This window comes from Nerophis lumbriciformis, linkage group LG12 (genome assembly GCF_033978685.3).
Source record: "Nerophis lumbriciformis linkage group LG12, RoL_Nlum_v2.1, whole genome shotgun sequence".
NCBI lineage: Eukaryota > Metazoa > Chordata > Actinopteri > Syngnathiformes > Syngnathidae > Nerophis > Nerophis lumbriciformis.
In genome coordinates, this window is record NC_084559.2 from 33,517,682 (window position 1) to 33,539,088 (window position 21,407).

The 21,407-nt window shown below is 37.3% G+C and overlaps 1 protein-coding gene and 1 long non-coding RNA gene across 3 annotated transcripts in view; one reads left to right on the forward strand and one right to left on the reverse strand.

The window, feature by feature from the left end:
- aifm3 (AIF family member 3) overlaps positions 1–21,407 on the forward strand; it is a 58,953-nt gene that overhangs the window by 34,702 nt on the left and 2,844 nt on the right. The window contains exons 3-19 of one of the 2 annotated variants that reach the window (XM_061986422.1): positions 2,753–2,966; positions 3,534–3,643; positions 3,727–3,836; positions 3,904–3,948; positions 4,016–4,112; positions 7,533–7,645; positions 7,837–7,923; positions 9,535–9,626; positions 9,695–9,825; positions 9,910–10,025; positions 10,108–10,179; positions 15,718–15,781; positions 15,861–15,937; positions 17,551–17,668; positions 17,761–17,859; positions 17,949–18,024; positions 18,166–18,270. In XM_061986422.1, the coding sequence (XP_061842406.1) occupies positions 2,753–2,966; positions 3,534–3,643; positions 3,727–3,836; positions 3,904–3,948; positions 4,016–4,112; positions 7,533–7,645; positions 7,837–7,923; positions 9,535–9,626; positions 9,695–9,825; positions 9,910–10,025; positions 10,108–10,179; positions 15,718–15,781; positions 15,861–15,937; positions 17,551–17,668; positions 17,761–17,859; positions 17,949–18,024; positions 18,166–18,270 (1,726 nt within the window). The remainder of the gene's footprint in view (positions 1–2,752; positions 2,967–3,533; positions 3,644–3,726; positions 3,837–3,903; positions 3,949–4,015; positions 4,113–7,532; positions 7,646–7,836; positions 7,924–9,534; positions 9,627–9,694; positions 9,826–9,909; positions 10,026–10,107; positions 10,180–15,717; positions 15,782–15,860; positions 15,938–17,550; positions 17,669–17,760; positions 17,860–17,948; positions 18,025–18,165; positions 18,271–21,407) is intronic. The other variant, XM_061986423.1, reaches the window with a different exon arrangement.
- On the reverse strand, positions 1,335–11,247 carry LOC133623274 (uncharacterized). Its single transcript, XR_009817869.2, has 5 exons — positions 10,380–11,247; positions 9,872–9,992; positions 7,509–7,636; positions 2,813–2,952; positions 1,335–2,660 (listed from the first exon to the last, which is right to left on the reverse strand). It is a non-coding gene; the product is annotated as an uncharacterized lncRNA (long non-coding RNA).

Genomic DNA, 21,407 nt, shown 5'->3' on the forward strand with positions numbered 1-21,407 from the left:
CCTATTTGTACAAACCAAGTCTCTGTGTACAAATGATTCATTCATACTTTTCGTGTCCCGCTTGCAGCCATTTTGTGCAGCAAGGTGCAGCATTTTTTGAAAAGCGCAGTACAGTCCACTACAACTAGTCACTTAAGAGTGTGTACCTTTTCTGTGTTTTTTTCGCTTTTTGACAAGTTTTGTCTATTTTCCTAACTCAATAAGAGTCCCCAAAAGATAACAGACCAGCGTGGAAAGAAGGAAGAAATGGCTGTGGAGTTTAAAAAGAAAGACTATTTGCGAGGAGTTCATTAATGGCGCTCTTAAGTATGGAAGAATTGACGAAGCAGGCTTCGTAACACAGCAAGTTTTAATCGTGATAAAAACGGCCTTTTCTGGAAAATACGCCAAAGCAGACTTATTTCACAGCGTTAGAGAAGACTACCTCTCAATCAGCAGCGCCTCTTCCAAAAGCATACACACACACACCTGCCAACCCCTCCATTCTCCCCCTTTGTCTGCTCTTTTCTCTTCAGCTTCTCCTTTGCCAACATTAAAGGGGAACATTATCACAATTTCAGAATGGTTAAAACCATTAAAAATCAGTTCCCAGTGGCTTATTATATTTTTCGAAGTTTTTTTCAAAATTTTACCCATCACGCAATATCCCTAAAAAAAGCTTCAAAGTGCCTGATTTTAACCATCGTTATAAACACCCGTCCATTTTCCTGTGACGTCACATAGTGAAGCCAACACAAACAAACATGGCAGAAAGAACAGCAAGCTATAGCGACATTAGCTCGGATTCAGACTTGGATTTCAGCGGCTTAAGCGATTCAACAGATTACGAATGTATTGAAACGGATGGTTGTAGTGTGGAGGCAGTTAGCGAAAACGAAATTGAAGAAGAAACTGAAGCTATTGAGCCATATCGGTTTGAACCGTATGCAAGCGAAACCGACAAAAACGACACGACAGCCAGCGACACGGGAGAAAGCGAGGACGAATTCGGCGATCGCCTTCTAACCAACGATTGGTATGTGTTTGTTTGGCATTAAAGGAAACTAACAACTATGAACTAAGTTTACAGCATATGAAATACATTTGGCAACAACATGCACTTTGAGAGTGCAGACAGCCCAATTTTCATCAATTAATATATTCTGTAGACATACCCTCATCCGCGCTCTTTTCCTGAAAGCTGATCTGTCCAGTTTTGGAGTTGATGTCAGCAGGCCAGGGAAGCTAGGGTCGATATTCTTCTCTTGATCATCTTCGGTGGCAAAAGGGACGGTGTGAGCCAAGACATCCAGGGGGTTTAGCTCGCTCGTCTGCGGGAACAAACTGCCGCCATTGCTTGCCGTGCTACCGAGGTCCTTTGTCCCTGAATTGCTCACACACTCCGGCAGATTCAATGGGGGTCTGGTGGCAGATTTCTTTGACTTTATCGTTGGAAATGCATCTGCTTTGAGTGTCGCAGGATATCCACACATTCTTGCCATCTCTGTCGTAGCATAGCTTTCGCCGGTAAAGTGTGCGGAACAAACGTCCAATTTCTTGCCACTTTCGCATCTTTGGGCCACTGGTGCAACTTGAATCCGTCCCTGTTCGTGTTGTTACACCCTCCGACAACACACCGACGAGGCATGATGTCTCCAAGGTACGGAAAACAGTCGAAAAAACGGAAAATAACAGAGCTGATTTGACTCGGTGTTTGAGAAAATGGCGGATTGCTTCCCGATGCTCCGAGAGCGAATATTAGAAAGGCGTTTAATTCGCCAAAATTCACCCATTTAGAGTTCGGAAATCGGTTAAAAAAATATATGGTCTTTTTTCTGCAACATCAAAGTATATATTGATGCTTACATAGGTCTGGTGATAATGTTCTCCTTTAATGTCAGTGGATTTTAGTTTTGTAAATGTTCATTATTGTAGCTATATGGTTGTTGAAGTTACGTACTTTTGTGATTTCTGATTGTTTGTGAGAGCACCCTGTGTGTGTGCGCGTGTTGGCAGTGCAGCTCATACAAAATACAGTAGCTTGTCAGTGTTGTCATTTTGGCCTGTTACTAAATCGAAAGTTGATCCATCACCCCCTTGTTATGTTTCTTTGATATACAGTCCTGAATAGCACTTTATGTGTTCAAAGTGTACAAACCACTTAAATATGGACTTCTGTTGAGGCTGGAACCCATTATTCATATTTGCATTGTTTCTTATGGAGCATTGTGTATCGCTATATGAACTTTTCAATTTACGAACCCTGTTCAAGAACCAATTAAGTTTGTAAATCGAGGTTCCACTGTATTTTACCCTCTTTCTTGAGTCTCTTTGCGCATGCAAAATGACCATTAATATATATGAAAATGAATGATATGTCTAATTGTGATTCATTGTAATTAATCTGATTACAAATTGAAATTGTTTGACAGCACCAAAATATTCCCATGTTAAATGTTTTGCTGCTTAGAAGACTGTTTATGAGCTTTAAGACTGAGCATGAATGAATTCATGATGATAGCCAACAAAAAGAAAAAAAAAGACAAGAAAGAGGGCAGGTTTGCCCTTTAAATTAGTCCAGACACCTTCTCCCTTCTTTCATTTGTTCCACTTGTGGAGTTGTCACACTTGATTTGTCCTCAATTTGAGTTTGGGCGGCCTCTTGTAGCTGAGATCTGTTCCTTTAAATGAGAGCAGACACAACAGATAGGACAATGCACTGTGAAATGTCAAGAACAGTATTTTCTAAGAGGATAATGTCTGTGTTGTGCAGTTGAAGTCAAAGTGGAACTATCTCTGATGGAAAAGGAAAAAGAGGTGGACGGCCTGTCACCTAATGGCAAGGCGAGTCCCTTTGCGGACTGCAGGCCAAATGGGGCCCTGGGGCACAGCTCGGACGACGACTCCACCCCTCTCCAAGCGTACCACAAATCACGAGACTACGTGGAGGCCTCCGTCTGCCATGTCAAAGATCTGGAAAATGGACAGTAAGCATATGAAACCTTGTTTTCAACACCAATGTGTATATATGAGAATTTAGTATCAGAAATTAGGTACTAGGTCACCTTTGATAATTTAAAAAAATCTTTAATGAAGCCAAATAAAGTTCACAAAAATACTCAAGTAAAAGTAAAAAGTATGTTGTATTAAAACTACTCAGACAAGTACAATTTATCCACAAAGTTACATATATAAATGTAACGGCGTAAATGTAGTGCATTACTACCCACCTCTTGTCTTAAATTGGGTGAATAAAAGGTACAAACAGGAAAAGATTTTGAATTAAAAGAAGAGGACACACTAATCTCTCTGATCCACTTCAATTTAAAGGTCCCAAAGCCTCTTACGAATAGATCATTTGGCGTGTTCACTCATTTTCAATAAATTAATCACTGGGTTCATTTGCTGCAAGTTGTGAACACAAGCTAAAGACCCAACAAATCAGTATACAACAACATCTTGAGCCTTGAACAGAACCAGACTATGTGAAAATACATCAGAAGTGATAACGGCAGTGCACTAAAATGGAACTGAATTAAATTAATCTTTTCAAGGATGCGAGAAGTTGACTTGGGAAGCGGCAGAGCCTTGTTGATTAAAGAACACGGCGAGTTTTCAGCATTGGGCCACAAGTGTCCACACTACGGCGCACCTCTGGTCAAAGGTAAGTATATAAAAGCAAATTGTACATTCCTTTTTTAAAATAATTGTCATTGAAAATGTAAAGGAGGTGTTTTGTCGTGAAAGGTGTGCTGTCAAAGGGACACGTGCGTTGTCCCTGGCACGGCGCATGTTTTAACATTGCAACAGGCGATATAGAGGACTTCCCCGGTCTGGACTGCCTGCCCACCTTCCAGGTGATCTGTCTCTTAACACATTTAACTGAACAGTTGTGTACGCAAAGCTCATGTCTGTTTGCTCCAGGTCAGAGTTGAAAAGGACAAGGTCATCATCCGGGCAAACAAGCAGGTGACACTTTTTTTTAAGAGCAAGAAATATTGCAGGTAAATAAACACAAGCTTTATATCTTTTACAGGCTCTTCAGTCACAGAAAAGGTCAAAGGCCATGGCCCGATGTTCAGCAGTCATTAACTCGAACACATGCTTCACTCATGTTCTAATTATTGGATCAGGTCAGTATCTTGTGGCTACACACATAAAAAAAAACTCCTTAACTTTAACAGCCAGGTCACACAATTATTAAGAATAAAAAATAAATCCTCTTTACCATTTCAGTTAATCTTGTTTGCATTCTGCTGAATGGAGGCAGAGGGCAGGTAACGCAGTGTAGACAACGCTGTGGATACTTCCTGAATGTTTCAAACCACACATGGAGTGCACCCGTAATGTATTCACAGCACTTCACTTTAGGTTACAGCCTTATTCCAAAATGGAATAACCACACCCCATGATGACAATGTGAAAATGTTTTTTGCTAAATTTTTACTTAGCAAATTTAATAAAAAAAATAAAATAAAAAAAAATCACATGTACATAAGAATTCACAGCCTTTGCTCAGTACTTTTTTTGATTCACCTTTGGCAGCAATTACAGCCTCAAGTCTTTTTGAATACAATGCCACAAGCAACGTTCCCTCTAAGGTGCGCGCCTGCGCAATTGCGCACTGCTCACACGTCCTCTGCGCACAGCAAATTAATGCCGCGCAGAAAATCAAAAATCCCATCTGAACTTTAAACAAAATAAACACATTACAGTTTATTATGCATGATTTTGCAATGAAACTCTGTGAGTGACAGGTGACAACAAGAGTGGCCCCAATGAATAAAACAATCAATTATCGTCTGTCGAAACACTTTACGGACAGGAATTCCATCAATCACTTTATTGAGCAAAACTGTTTGTAACCACACCAAAAACATGAGTAAAAAAAACTTTTATCTATAAAAACTGGTAATTTTCTGCCATACAAACCAGGCTTAAACCAACGTTACCATCCGTCATTTCAACAGAAGCCTCGCTCTCTCACCTGCACCAACACACGCACTCATGGCACTTAGCCAGTGCTGCGTTTATGGCCACACAAAAAGTCGAACAACCCCAACGCCACAAAATGTGTAAATGCCAGGTTGTAACACTCTGATTCCTCAATCAGATGTGTGCTTATTTTACTGCCATTTATTAAGAATGTTAATCTGAGGATATTATTCATGAAATATTGTCACTAAATTTCATAAATGCTAATAAAAAATGTATTTTACAGACAGAAAGTTACAGGAACTAAATGTAATCTCTGAAAGGGGTAACATTTCTTTTAAAGGCAGGACCCGCAGCCAGACATACAATACTAGCACATAGGTCCTGAAAAACATGTTTTTTTGTCATTATCATTGTAAGAGGGCAAAATCACAAATGTCAGAAAATTATTTTAATAAAACATTTAAATTGTTATTTAGTCAGGTTTGGGACAGGTGACAGATGTGACACTGGTGTGGCCACAGTGTGCACGTCTGATGTTGCTCACATGTGCTCCACTGAATGCTCAGGGAGTTTGTGCGTTTGCTCACAAACATTAAAAATAAGAGGGAACATTGGCCACAAGCTTGGCACACCTGTCTATATACTCTACCAATCAGCGTGGCTCGTTTGGTAGAGTGGCCGTTCCAGCAACTTTTAAAATTTTTGTCTCATCAGACCAGACAATTTTGTTTCTCATGGTCTGAGAGTAATTCAGGTGCATTTTGGCAAACCTTTAACGAGGAAATTGCTTTTGTCTGGCCACTATACCATACAGGCCTGATTGTTGGATTACTGCAGAGATGGTTGTCCTTCTGTAAGGTTCTCCTCTCTCCTCAAAGGAATGCTGTAGCTGTGACAAAGTGACCATCTGGTTCTTGGTCACCTCCCTGGCTAGACTAAGATGAATGCAGCAATGTTCAGAAACATCCTGAATGAAAACCAAAGCTTCCCATCCAACCTGATGGAGCTTGAGAGGTGCTGCAAAGAGGAATGGGCAAAGAGGAATGGGAGAAACTGCCCAAAGATAGGTGTGCCAAACTTGTGGCATTGTATTCAAAAAGACTTGAAACTGTAATTGCTGCCAAAGGTGCATCAAAAAAGTATTGAGCAAAGGCTGTGAATACATGTGGACATGTGATTTGTATTTGATTTAAATTTTATAATAAATTAGCAATTGTCATTATGGGGTGTTGTATGTAGAATTTTGAGGACAAAAATACATGTATTCCATTTGGGAATAAGACTGTAACATAACAAAATGTGAAAAAAGTGAAGCGCTGCGAATATTTTTCAAATGTACTTTAGTTTGTCCATTGCTTTCTTTGGACTCATATTAAACGAACAAAACTAGACAAATGGCTAAAAAGGCTAAAAAACATTTATAAGACACACAAATTATCACAGTAGCTAACAGCAGCACTGACTGAATAGGAACCTGAGATCAATCAGCCCCCCCACAATGGCTGTGGATAGGTGGATAACATTTTTGTACACAGAGACAAGGTTCATACACCAAAGCATATTTTTATTCAGTCTGTGGTTCGTAAATGGAGTCTCCAATGCATAGTCGTCCCTCGTTTATGGCTATTTACTGGTGTGTTAATGTGTGAATGTGTGTGTGTGAATGGGTGAATGTGGAAATAGTGTCAAAGCGCTTTGTGTTCCTTAAAAAAAAAAAGTTAGAAAAGTGCTATACAAGTACAACCCATTTACCATTTACTGGTTCCAGAATTGACCGGGACAAATTAATTTCCGCGAAGTAAGAATAATTAATCATAAATGTAATATTTTCATAACTAGAGCAGCAAAATATATTTATAAAGTTTATCTATTTTATTCTAGTTTATCTATCTATTTTCAACATTTATAAATATATTTTTCAACGTTCTTAGAGTCCCGTATAGTAGAAATAACACATTTTAATCCAATACAGTAATGCTGCCTGCCAAAAGGTTGGTTTGGTCTCTTCTAGTGGCTAATACTACTGTAGTATAGATATTTTTAGTCCATTTAGCCACATTTATGCATGAAAATGCTTAATGTAGGCCAACATCATGTAAAACATGCGTTAAAACAGATAAAAAATCCGCAATTTGGTGAAGCCGCAATATTTGAAGCGTTGAAGCGCGATGTGGCGAAGGACGACTGAAATTAAATTTCCAACCAATTGACTGATGAGAGACTGCATTATGATGTGCTGGATTTTTACTTTGTATTATCATAAATCAATCACAAAACAAAATACACACACATATCAGTTCTGAAATACAGTTCGGGGACACTATTATCAACCCGTCATTTTTTCGTTTTTAAAAACAAAATTTCCCTTTAAAAATAATGGTAATATAAATCTTCTCTTCCGGTGTTTGTCTCTTTACTTCCAGATACAGAGTATACTCTTTACTTCTCTGGCCACAGAAAGCCAAAGAAAAAGAAAAAAAAAGTTAATCCTGAACTGAATTTTCACGAAATATGACGACATCTTGCTAGTTTTGTGCCGCTCACCTACTCGTTCATTCTGTCAAGAAGAATCATGGTTGAAAAGAATGTACCTGAGTGATGGTTGATGTGTGCAGGTCCAGCAGGTCTGGTGTGTGCGGAGACGCTGAGGCAAGAGGGCTTCACGGACCGCATCGTCATGTGCACCATGGACAGACATCCTCCTTATGACAGGCCTAAACTGAGTAAGGTTTGTACACAGAGCCCAATCAGAGTGGTATATGAGATGGTAAAAACTTACACCATCACACAATATACTCTAAACACGTAGGCCGTAATAACGTCCCAGGTGGTTTTTATGTTGGTCCTCAAACCTGTGGGAGTGATGACAATCTTGTTTCATTTTATGGATGCATTCAGCACTAATGTACTACCCCTCAGTCCCTAGATAGCACAGCGGAACAGCTGAGGTTACGTTCCATGGACTTTCTGCAGGACCATGACATAGAACTGCTCACAGAAAAGGAGGTAAGAGGTAGTGACCTCACAAAGAACCATATATGATAGGAATGTCCAACATAAACGCCCCTGGGGAATTGGTATAAAATGGTGATACTGGATCATATTGATATCGTTTTCTCTGTCAGTAGTGATATCTGATAAGGTAGAGGTGTCAAACTCATTTTCATTGAGTGCCACATTGCAGTTATGGCTGCCCCTCAGAGGGCCGCTTGTAACCGTGAATATATATGAATATAAATGTATAATCGTCTTATGATATATTCATACAATTATTTAAATGAATTTAATTGTTATACTTTTAATTACAAAATGATGGATACCTGGCTTTGAAATCATAAGTCAAGGTGACGAGCAGATTTTTAGGTATTTTTGATAACATCGTGCAATAAGGCAGTGTTTTTTAACCTTAGGGCCTATTGTTGGGCTGTGAGCGCCCCCTAGGGAACTACCAAAAACTATTGGTTTCTCAGCTGTGGCCTGTATTGAGTTGTAATGCACTTTTTCACCACTTGTGGCAGTAATGACAATATCAAAAATAAGTCTTGAGCTAAAGTCATTGGGAAGTTTCTGAAGTGCAAAAATTATGACTAAAGTGGTGAAGCTGTATTTTCAAATGCATCACTTCGAGTCACACGCAGTGTTTATGCAGCAAAATAATAAGTGGTACTGAAACACAAAATACAGAGCTAAACCCAGTTTATAGTTTCATTGATTGCATTAGTCCAGAGTTTCATACTTTGAGGTTTGTGCCACATAGAAATGTGCAGTTCTCCAAATGTTTTACTGTAGTTATACAGCCTTTTTTCATAGATTTTTATTTGTGAATTTACTCTAAAGACAAAACTGTCTTACTTGTTGGTAGCAGGAATATATGTATGTTATTTAAGTTGACAATTGGCAAGGATCTCTTTCAAAACCTTTTTTGTTTTGATAAAATGTTGAAAATAAATATGTTACTTTTTTATTTTTGTATTTGATCTTGCAGTGTTCATTTGAGAAATGCGGTAAAGGAGGTATAATGTGTCCATTCATTATATGACATGTGACCATTGCTCCATATATCGGTATCGTAAATGTAGTGCTACTGTAACCAGTATCGGCATATTTGATATCGGTAAGTAAAGAAAGCCAATATCATACATCTCTAGTATTTGGTATAACGTAAACCTACTGTAGGTCTACATGGACAGCAACAAGCTAATTATGAGGCACTAGTACTATGTGATTTCTTCCAGTCAGCCAGTTAAGGAAAATGCCCATAACAAACTTAGTGGCATAAATTAAATAATAACTATTACAACAAATAATCATGAATATGATGATGATAAAGAAATTACATCCATGCATTTTCTACCACTTGTCCCTTTCGGGATCGCGGGGGGCTGGAACCTATCAATTACTTACTGAAATCCAAAATGTTTAATCTCCAATGGTATAATTTCCATAAATTTTAAGTGCAAAATGACTTATGTGCTTTACATCAATGGGGGGGCAGCAACTCTGATTGTACAAGTCAAAAGTGCAAGTAACTTTGTAGAAACAGCAAATAAACCAAAATGTTAGCGATTTAAAAAATTTGTTATCATTAAAACTGACTAATATATAATATCGTCCTAGGTGGTGGCATTAGATGTGAAGATGCGCTGTGTGACCTTTGAGGACGGACTGAGGATGGAATACAGAAAACTCTTCATCGCCACAGGAAACAAGTCAGTCGAAATTACTACTTCAAACTTTGTTTCTGCTTGCAAAATAACTTAAAGTCTTTGTTTAAAAGGCCCAAAGCTCTGAACTACAATGGCAAAGATGTCAGGAATGTGTTTCATGTTCGGACACCTGAGGACGCTAACAGCATAGCCAGGCTGGCCAACAACAAAAACGCTGTGATTGTAGGAACTTCTTTTGTTGGTAAGAAAACAGATTAGTCAAAGCAACTTGTCATTTTCAAACTTACGTCTGAACATTTTAAGTGTTGATTGAGACTGTTGGCAGGTATGGAGGTGGCTGCAGCTCTGACGGACAAGGCCCACTCCGTCTCCATCATTGGGGTCGAGACAGTCCCGTTTAAAAAAGCTCTAGGGGAGAAAGTAGGGAAAGCCATAATGAAGGTATGGATGCTGTAAATACCCTGCTTGTTGAAATGCAAACGAGGCAATCATATTCTTTGTGTTGTCTATATCAATTCTGCAGCTCTTTGAAGTTAACAGAGTGAAGTTCTACATGCTGAATGAGGTGTCAGAGATGATTGGCCATCATGGACAGGTATTCACAAAGTGAGAGACCCAGCATCACATGACGCTTAGTCAGCAACCAGACTCTCATACAGTTTTTTTTTATCTCCATCATACATGACAGTTTGTTTGGTAGAAAGATCGCACAAAATATTTTCATTTCATGATTATGATTAGAACAACACTGAGCTGAAGGCAAATCTCTACCAAATCCTAAACATATCTGGTTACCTGTTCGATGATTAAAAAAATTACATAATGTAACGGGATATTCCACCAATGCAGGTGCCGCTCTATCTGCTGGATCTGGCCAAGTACTGCACCATTTGGCTCCAATGCAAGTGGACTGTAACAGAAGAATGATAAGAAAATATGTTAATCACATTACATGTGTACAAAAAAATCTGTTGCATATTTTTTGTACAATCTCGCAAACAAATTAACCCTTCAAGTAGTACAAGTACAGAAAGTAGGGTGAACGTATGTTTTGGTAATTGATATTTTTGTTGGGGAATTGAAAAACATGGTTTATTTCAGGGCTATTCAACTGGCGGCCCGGGGGCCAAATCCAGCCCAGAAATGACATCATTCCAGTCCCAGGTTCAGTTCAAAACTTGTGAAACAAACATTTTTGCAGCAAATTGCGAAAAATACGAGAGTGCTCTTGTTGTATAGAGGAACTTGGACCACTGTTAACACATTGGCAGATCCATGCATTGACATTTTAACCTTGCTAACTGATATAGAACACTGAGGTCCAAACTTGTGACGTACATAACTGAGGTGTTCCTCAAGGCACCTCTGTAAAGGGGAACTGGATTTTTGGGGGAATTTTGCCTATAATTCACAATCTTTATGAGACACAAGAACACGGTTTTCTTATTTTGATGCATTCAAACTCGTAAATAAACATAACTAAAAATCCGCTTACAATGGAGTCAATAAGAAGTTCTGTATTCCGCTCATCCATCCATCCATTTTCTACCGCTTTATTACGCTCATAAAACCCAATAAATAACCATCCAAAATAATGCCAGGAATACTCCATTTACATTCCGTGACCTGAATATTAACCAATTATTAGCAATATTGTTATTATAAGCGCTAATGCCAACAAACTATTTTGCTGCTATATTGACATCACCAGCTGGTGAGCTGTTTCCTTGACTCGGAGCTTGTGAAAGTTTATTCTAGGTCAAAAATAATGCTTCTCACCTGTTAAGTAGAAGGATGAGGTCATAATCCCAGAAGTTGGTCAAATTTGACATCCAATTTAAACCCTGGAATGGCGAAAAAGACCTAAAGAAACACTTGGTTCCAGCCCCCTTTTTTCTTCGCAAGGATTATAAATCATTATTAATCTAAACGGGACTATATTAGCATCCTAACAGTTGGCATCGTAGTGACAGCAGACTTTGTACAGAGTAAGTGATGTTTTAATATGTTGGTTGGCTCCCATGAAATCTGCAGTGAGTAATATTCAGTGATGTTGTCCAAGGACAAGGCGAAAGTCGTGATCCGTTTTTTTTAAATTAATGTGCCGCCGTATGCCTAAAATGAGCAAAGTACGTAAATATTACACGTTATCATGAATATGCCTGTTAAGACATATATATAAAACATTGATGGAGATGTTTGGATGTTTTTTTTAATCGCTTTAAAGGCAAAATAGAGCGACTACCATAGGCTCCATTGTAAGCAGATTTTTACTTGCATTTATTTACTATTCGAATGCAAAAAAAAAAGAAAGAAAACATACATGTTCTTTAAACCCTCTCGTTTTTGGCAGGTACACATTTTTTTCGCAATGTGTTTTATGTAACAGAGGTTTTGCTCTAGCTTTTTTACTTCAGATGCACTCAGTAGTCATTTATTTAACTTCTTTACTAGTGGTGTTCCTCAAGGTTCCCTTTTAGGTCCTCTCTTTTTCATCATTTGGGATAGTCAACTGGTGGTCCCTGAGTTCAGTTCAACCTCCGGTCCTTAGCTTTATGGAAATGTGGCCCCCAAAACAAATTAGTTGAATATCCCTGGTTTATTTGAATTCCATTTTAAAACACAAAAAATTAAGTGTTGAAGAGCAATAACTAGATCTAAAAAATCGGTTTGATTTTATTTTCATTTCATATAACTAAAATTAAAATCACAAGTCAGCAGAAACAAACAAAAAAAATTGGAAAAACAGATGTTTTCTCATATTGAAATTGGAAATATCTGCCTGTCACCTTGACTTGTGATTCCAAAACAGTTTTTCCATCAGTTTGTTGGTAAACGATGGTATGTGATAATAACCAAATTAAGTGACAATTGTATGATATTTCAACACAATTACATAACTAATAATGTATTATGGTTATATAATTTGCAGTTACAGATTTCAGATTTAAAAGTAATAACTAAAAATAACTTACAACTTTAAAAACAGAATGTAGACAATTTTACCTGTTGGCCAGCCTGACAAATATGACTTGGGGCTATCCATCCATCCATCCATCCATCCATTTTCTACCGCTTGTTCCACTAGTGTTGTCCCAATACCAATATTTTGGCACCTGTACCAAAATGTATTTTGATACTTTGATACATTTAAAAAAATAATAATGGGGATCACAAAAAATGTCATAACTGGCTTTATTTTAACAGAAAATCTTATGATACATTAAACGTACGTTTCTTATTGTAATCAAATAACTATTTTGGCATTAAATAACATAGTGAACATAGTAGAAATGTTTTCTTTTAGTATAAGTAGTAGTAGTACGCAAACAGGGCATATAAGGAAACGTTGATCGACTGATTGATTGATAATTTGACTGCTGAAGTCTGCAGTATTATATTGTGTCATTTCCGATTATTATTAGTATTATTTCAGTATTATTTTGTCAAAATTATGAGGGTATAAAATGGACGGATGGAAGGATTACTAATCTACTTGTTCATTTACTGTTAATATCTGGTTACTTTTTGTTTTAACATGTTCTATTTACTGTTAAAATGTAATGAGCACTTATTCCCCTGTTGTTTGGATACTTTACATAGATTTTTAGGTGATACTACAAATTTGGGTGTCGATCCAATACCAAGTAGTTACAGGGTCATACATTGGTCATAATTAAAATTCTCCTGTGTCCAGGGATGTATTTCTTGAGTTTATAAACAATAAAAAAGACAAAAGATTTTGTGATAGTAAAACACATCCATGTAACCATTGTAGTATCAACTATATACAGCTCTTGTACTTGGTAGCGTTACAGTCGATATCTGTATATATCATCCCGTTTGTTTACATTCAGGAGCGCTAGCTAGCTTGCTGTTAGCGGTTTACCATTGTACCCTCCTATGGTGTGTAGTGAAGCATGTTTAGCTATTTCTTACCCTGCAGGGATGATACTTGTAAGAACTGTAGTTTATTTGTCACCACAGAGGCGAAGATTAATGTTTTAGAAGTTGCTAAAACACTGTTGACGGATGTTAGCCGCTAGCTAGCTATGTTTTAAAGCAGAGGCGCTTCAGTGTTTATAGCGCCACCCTTATTGTTAGTTTTTAAGCTAAAATACACCCCTCTTCTGTCTCCACACCGTTTACGCTTGTAAGTGCCGTGTGCGTGTGTTGACTCGCGACATGCGCCTCGGCTCATACAATGTCACCAAAAAAATAAATATCGGTATTTTTCAAAGGCAGTATAGTATCTTTTTTAATTCATTCGTGGCACTATACAGCCCTAGTACATTGTTTGACCTCTTTGCTGAATCCATTTCATCATTTTATTCCACAGACTAATATGATGAAGGTTTTAGTCATACCAAAGACTATAAAAATGGGGCCCATAGCCTCCCTGCTTGGCACTCACCATCAAGGGTTGGAATTGGGGGTTAAATCACCAAAATGATTCCCGAGCGCGGCCACCGCTGCTGCTCACTGCTCCCCTCACCTCCCAGGGGGTGAACATGGGGATGGGTCAAATGCAGAGGATAATTTCACCACACCTAGTGTGTGTGTGACTATTGTTGGGACTTTAACTTTAAGTCCTGTGCCATTGCTGTGCCTTAAGGCAAGACTAATATGATGAAGGTTTTAAGTGTTGTGCCATTGCTGTGACTTAAAGCAATTTTTAGGAAGGTTTTCTTTTTGTTAACAAATGGGGGCTGAATATGTTTTCATATTTTTCAATGAGAATCTAAACTTACAGTTGTGCTCATAAGTTTACATACCCTGGGAGAATGTATGATTTCTTGGCCATTCTTCAGAGAATATGAATGATAACACAAAAACCTTTCTTCCACTCATGCTTAATGGTTGTGTGAAGCTATTTATTGGCGAACAACTGTTTAGTCTTTTTAAATCAAAATGACAAAAAAAAGTACTCAAATGACCCTGATCAAAAGTTTACATACCCCAGTGACTTTGATCTGATAATGTGCACAAATGTTGACACAAACAGGTTTGAATGGCTAATCAAGATTACAATCCTCAACTGTAATATGTTTGTTTGTAATTAATGTGTGTGTATAAAAGGTCAGTGAGTTTCTGGGCTTCTGACAGACCATTGCATCTTTCATCCAGTGCTGCACAGATGTTTCTGGATTCTGAGTCATGGGGAAGGCAAAAGAATTGTCAAAGGATCTGCGAGAAAAGGTAATTGAACTGCATAAAACAGGAAAGGGGTATAAAAAGATATCCAAGGAATTGAGAATGCCAATCAGCAGTGTTCAAACGCTGATTAAGAAGTGTAAAATGAGGGATTCAGGTAGACCAGCAAAGATTTCAGCCACAACTGCCAGGAAATTTGTTCGAGATGCAAAGAAAAATCCACAAATAACTTCGGCTGAAATACAGGACTCTCTGAAAAATTGTGGTGTGGCTGTTTCAAGATGCACAATAAGGAGGCACTTGAAGAAAAATGGGCTGCATGTTCGAGTCGCCTGAAGAAAGCCATCACTCCAAATTACTTTGTTCCAAAAGTTTTGAGGCTTGTCTCTGTGCTGTTTGCCGTAATGTAAGAGGGATACTTTGTAACATTTGTGCAGAAATGCCTTTCTTCTGGCGACTCGATCATGCAGCCCATTTTTCTTCAAGTGCCTCCTTATTGTGCATCTTGAAACAGCCACACCACAATTTTTCAGAGAGTCCTGTATTTCAGCCAAAGTTATTTGTGGATTTTTCTTTGCATCTCGAACAAATTTCCTGGCAGTTGTGGCTGAAATCTTTGCTGGTCGACCTGAATCCCTCATTTTCCACTTCTTAATCAGCGTTTGATCACTGGTGATTGGCATTCTCAATTCCTTGGATATCTTTTTATACCCCTTTCCTGTTTTAGGCAGTTCAATTACCTTTTCTCGCAGATCCTTTGGCAATTCTTTTGCCTTCCCCATGACTCAGAATCCAGAAACATCTGTGCAGTACTGGATGAAAGATGCAATGGTCACACAATCATTAAGCATGACTGGAAGAAAGGTTTTTGTGTTATCATTCATATTCTCTGAAGAATTGCCAAGAAATCATACATTCTCCCAGGGTATGTAAACTTATGAGCACGACTGTAAATGTTGTGTATGTGGTGTTCCAACAGCTAAAGGAGGTGGTACTGAAGAGTGGCAAAGTCCTGCGAGCAGATGTGTGCGTAGTTGGAGCAGGTGATGTCCAACATTAAAACACAAAGCACATTCTTTCAAGTGCGGTATTTGAAGAAAACGGCCGCAATCTGTCCTGCAGGATGTGTTCCTGCAACAAGTTTCTTGAAACAGAGCGGCGTTCACATGGACTCAAAGGGCTTCATCACTGTAAACAAGGTATTTTTCTACACAAGCCTGCTTTATGGGTTCCTGCTCATCCTCTAGCTACAGGTGTACAATACAATGTACTTTGAAGACAATACAAACCAACAGCAGTAAATTGCTGGCATGCTAAGTGATATATGTACAGCTATTTGACAAGAACAGTTCATTGTGACCTACTGATTTAATCGCCACACTTCCTCAGTGACTAAGAGTTGAGCAGCGCTAATAATTAGGCTGTCAAATCTACTGTTCACCGCAGTTCTTAAGGTGTTCGGTACTGAAGTTTACTCAACGTACTATAGCACAGTTAAGCTAGCTGGTATCAGTTACATACTGTACAATGGTACCTCAACTTAAGAGTGCCCCAACATGGGAGTGTTTTGAAATAAGAGCTAGCTGTCGCTTGGCTAATAGTTATGCTTTGAGTTGCAAGCAAAAATTTGAATCGCAAGCATCCCCACAATTTCTTAACATCACAAATGTCACAGTGAACACTGTGAAGTCTGACCAAAACATCTGGTCTTACCCGCTAGCATTTTCTTATAGCTAGACATGGACATAAATGTGGAAGGCAATTTGAGCATATCACTGCTAGTCTGCACCATACTGAAGCAGGATGAGTGTAACGCCGCAAATATTTATCCATGAAAATATGGAGAAGCTGCTGATCCTCTCTGCTGTATTTACATTACTTCATAAAACTACTGTAGTTTTTAGTAGTACATTCTATTGTATTGTTTTTTATATAATGTTTATCTAAAAGTGTGTTTTTATTTCTAAAAGGTATAAGTTAAAATAAAAAAATAAAGTGATTTTCTTCTTCAGTGTTGAAGAGCAATAACTACCGGTATATTTGAAATAAAATTATTTTCATTTCATTTAACAAAAATGTAAATAACCAATAAAATGTTTCTGCTTTCATCTATAAAAACATACAGTACATGACATACATTTAAATTGATTTCAATTCATTTCAATTGGAGACGATGATTTAAATACAAGTGTTTTGAGATAAGTGCTGTGTTGCAGAACCAATTAAGCTCGTAAATTGAGGTACCTGTGTATATACTTTATAGGGCATTGTATTGCGTAATCTGTTTAGTGTGTGCCTGTTTCCCTGTCTTCCTACCGACTGTTCCTGTCCTTGGTTTCTCATGTGGGGCAGTTGCCAAGTAAATAGCACTGACATTATGTAACACTTTTTCAAAACAGGCGACGTTTATTATTTTTGTTGTTTTTTTCCCTCATAATCTCTCAAATGGAATTTGAATTACAACCTATAAAAAACAATGACCAATTTTGCTGCATCTAGTGAGCAAAAAAATATCCCTTTGTGAAGTTTTGTCATAGGTACTTTAGCATTTACCCTGCAGTGGTTAGCACCCCATCATTGTATCTGATAAAATGTTACTGTTGAAGCTAAACACTAACAAAACATGTTTTTGTAATAGTAATAAACATTGTCAATAGTTTAGTATGTTAAATCTTCTAAAAGTACTGTACACAACTAGCAAGGGTAACATTAGCATTGATGCTAGCTTGATGTGTCACCCATATTACCACCACTTTGAAGGCTTATATTAAGGTCTATATAATCCATATTGTTGCTTTCACCTGTCTCTGAGATGATGCAGACAAATGTGGACAGTATCTTTGCTGGGGGAGATGTGGTGACCTTTCCTTTTCCACCGCGCAACAACAAGAAGGTCAACATCCCTCACTGGCAAATGGCCCATGTGCACGGTGGGCGTGTTCAATATAACTCATTATTTATTGTTGGGACCGATTGTGATATTGATTTTTTTTTTTTTTTTATACATTCACCTTATTGGCAGGAAGAGTAGCAGCTCTCAGCATGATGGGCAGAGTCACTGAGATGAAAACGGTGCCTTACTTCTGGTCGGCCATGTTTGGAAAGACCATACGATATGCTGGTATGGAGGAGGCACACTGCCCTCTAGCTGTAAAGTCATGTACTACTACAGTACGTTAAAGAACTCACCGTTACATTACTTTTTTTAAGGTTATGGTGAGGGATTTGATGATGTCATCATCCAAGGCGACCTGGATGAACTGAGATTTGTCGCATTTTACACCAGGTTGGTATAATTTCAGCCAATGCTGCCTCTCTGTTATGAATAATGCAATGTTCCCATGTGTATATATTATTAAGTATTTTTATGAATCGATGTCAGGCTATTTTCATGTGATTGCTGTTTCTTTGACCGGCTCTTCTACAGGGGAGAGGAGGTGGTTGCGGTCGCCAGCATGAACTATGATCCCATTGTGTCCCGAGTGGTGGAGGTCTTAGGATCCGGAAAGACGATTAAGAAACGAGATGTGGAGTAAGTCTCCATCCAAGACTTAAACCTGGTCATGATTACAATTAAGTCCTGTACTTTTTTTGACAATTGGAGGGGGAATACTGCAGCATGTGACTTGAATCACATGACAAGTTAAATGCCAGCTAAGGTAGTGAAGTTGCCTTATTTGAGCCTTATTTTAACATTTTAGAGCAGGGGTGTCCAAAGTGCGGCCCAGGGGCTATTGGTGGCCCATAGCTAATTTTTTAATGGCCTACAGCACTATCGTTAGCATTCTAATATTAGGATGCTAGATTTTTTGCCAATATTACACTTCAGCATCTAATATTGTGTTACTTGACAAATGATACAGTGTTTTAAAATTCAGTTCATAAAAATGCAGTGCAGAAAACAAATATTTTTTAGGTAATTTTGTGGGTATACACCTCAGTCATATTTTGGTACTTGATGCATGCTAACGTTAGCAGGCTAGCATTTTAAACCGATTTTTTAGGTACACACCGAGTAATACATTTTAACTGTAACACTGTTACAGTTAGCATTTTAGCATGCTAGCTTTTTTAGGCAATTTAACAGGTATACACCTCAGTGTCATGTATTTTGGTATTTCACTAATTCTCACTGTAAGCATGCTATTGTTAGCATATTAGCATAATACTGTTAGCATGGTAGCTTTTTTTTTTTTTTAGCTCATATACTTTTGATACCTATCTGGCCACAGTGCTGTTAGCATATCAGTTCGGCTTTGGCTCGTCAGCATTAACACAACATTTTTACTGAATATACATTTTCTAGTTATTTTTTTTAAATCTATATATTTTACTGGTTTTGAAAGTGAAAACTACCGAAATGGCCCTCGCAGTCAGTCTGTGGCTCTTAGTAGAACTGTTTGGGCACCCCTGTTTTAGAGGATTTACACTATGTTACTTGCTTCACAAGTGTCTGTCAGTTTCAGTTCATTTCGAACATGCATACAAAACAATTACAATGTAATGCGTCACATATTTCCAGTTATTTCATTTTTTAAATTTTGGAGCAGGGGTGTCCAAAGTGCGGCCCAGGGGCTATTGGTGGTCCATAGCAAAATGTTTAATGGCTTGCGGCACAATCGTTAGCATTCCAATATTAGCATGCTAGATTTTTTGCTAATTTTACACTTCAGCATCTAATATTTTGTTACTTGACAAATGATACAGTGTTTTAAAATTCAGTTCATAAAAATGCAGTTACAATTACAATGTAATGCATCACATATTTCTATAGTTGTTTCATTACGGCATGTCCAAAAAGGAGTAGGAAGAAGCAGAGCTTATTTAATCCTACCCTTTTTCGTATCGTATAAGTTTTATCCCATTTGTTTGTTCTCTATTTGTAACACAACGGTGAATAAATACATGACTAAACGAATGAATATATAATAAGAACAAAAATTATTAAATGCATAAATAAATTATAGACATATATACACAGTAATTCAAGTTCTCATAAATAAATAGTTACGTAATTTATGGTTCACCTGGGAGATGAATTTTCTAAAAATGTTCAAGATGTTTATCATAATTCTTCTTCTTTGTATTTTGTGAACATTTGAAGTTTGAACAGTTTCTTGAACTGAATCACATTATTACTTTGTTTGACTTCCTTGATGAATCCATGCCATAATTTAATTCCACATACTGCTATGCTAAATGTTTTAAATTAGATTTTCCTATATAGTTATGTCTCCTCTTTTGTTGAGAAGAATTGTTGTACATTCTTGGGTAGCAGGTTATAGTTTGCTTGGTGTGAAAAGAACTGTATGTAACTATATACTGATTATCATATTTGAATTGTGACTTGAAAACATTAAACATAACGGTTCATTTAGATAACCTAAAGTAGAAGAAATGACTGTAATAATCAACCAATACTTTACATTACATTTATGCTATGATGCACAATAGCAATTTTAGGTTCACTTTATAACCACTGTATTAATGTCGGTTATAGACAGCATTCAAACCCTTCAATCAAAAATATAGAAATTTAATGATTTGATGCATTTGCAAACAGCTAAAATTATATTTCTGCTAATCAAGAATGTACAATAATTTTTCTTTAAAAATATTAGAAATATAAACTTGGGGGGTGGGGGGGTGGATTATTTTAACAATGTACTGATATGATACAGTTTAAGAAACTGTTGAAACTATTTTTAAGTATTTACAAAGTACAAGGAAGAAGAAGAATCCCGATAAACATATTTGACTACTTTTTTCAAAAAATTATAATAGCTAGATATAAATAAAATATAATAGAGATAACTTTATTTATCTCATTATGTGAATCAAAAAACATCAATTTATTTATGAGAACGTTATTAGCGGTACTTTTTGGTTTGTGTTACAAATTGAGCACAGGAAGAAAACAAACTAATGTGTTAGAAATTGGTAGGATTAAATAAACTCTGCTTCTTACTACTCATTTTCAGACATGTTGTAATGAGAAACTGGAATGATGTGATGTGCCCTATTGTAACTGTATGCATGATGGAAAACAATTAAAACCACAACCATAAAGTATAAAATGACTTACCCTTTGGACATGAAAGAGTGTACGGAAGTAGAGAGGGAGGCTTGCTGGACGCAGTCGACTTCATGTATTGTGATTTTTAGCATTCTTAACTGTCATACAAGTGTAAAAAGAAGTTAAAAAGCTGGATAGTAAAACTTAAACCAATGAGCTGTACAGTATATTTACCATAAAGTTGTGATGATCATGCCGAGCGAGGAATACTTGACGTGTGTCTCTCCACATAAAGACGTCAGCTGGCTTTGCAGTATATTATAAGCTTTTTTTCTTTCATTATTAATGTAGCTTTAGCCATATCTTACTGAGCAGCCAAGACAGGTGTGTACATTGATTTCTTAAGGTGTCATTATCACATTTCTGTTTTGCTATTACTGTTTATGGCTAAAAAAAAAAAAACATAGAACAAACAATCCACAGTCGTGGAGTTTATCTTTCAGCTTTTGAGTTTTTTTTTTTTTTTGGTCTGTTAATTGATATTTCCAAATTAACAGTATCTACTGTATCATGTTTTGTATTTGTAATGATTGTCCTTCGACACAATGCGCTTCAAATCGCAGTTTTTTTTCAAAGCCTATTCTACAACATTT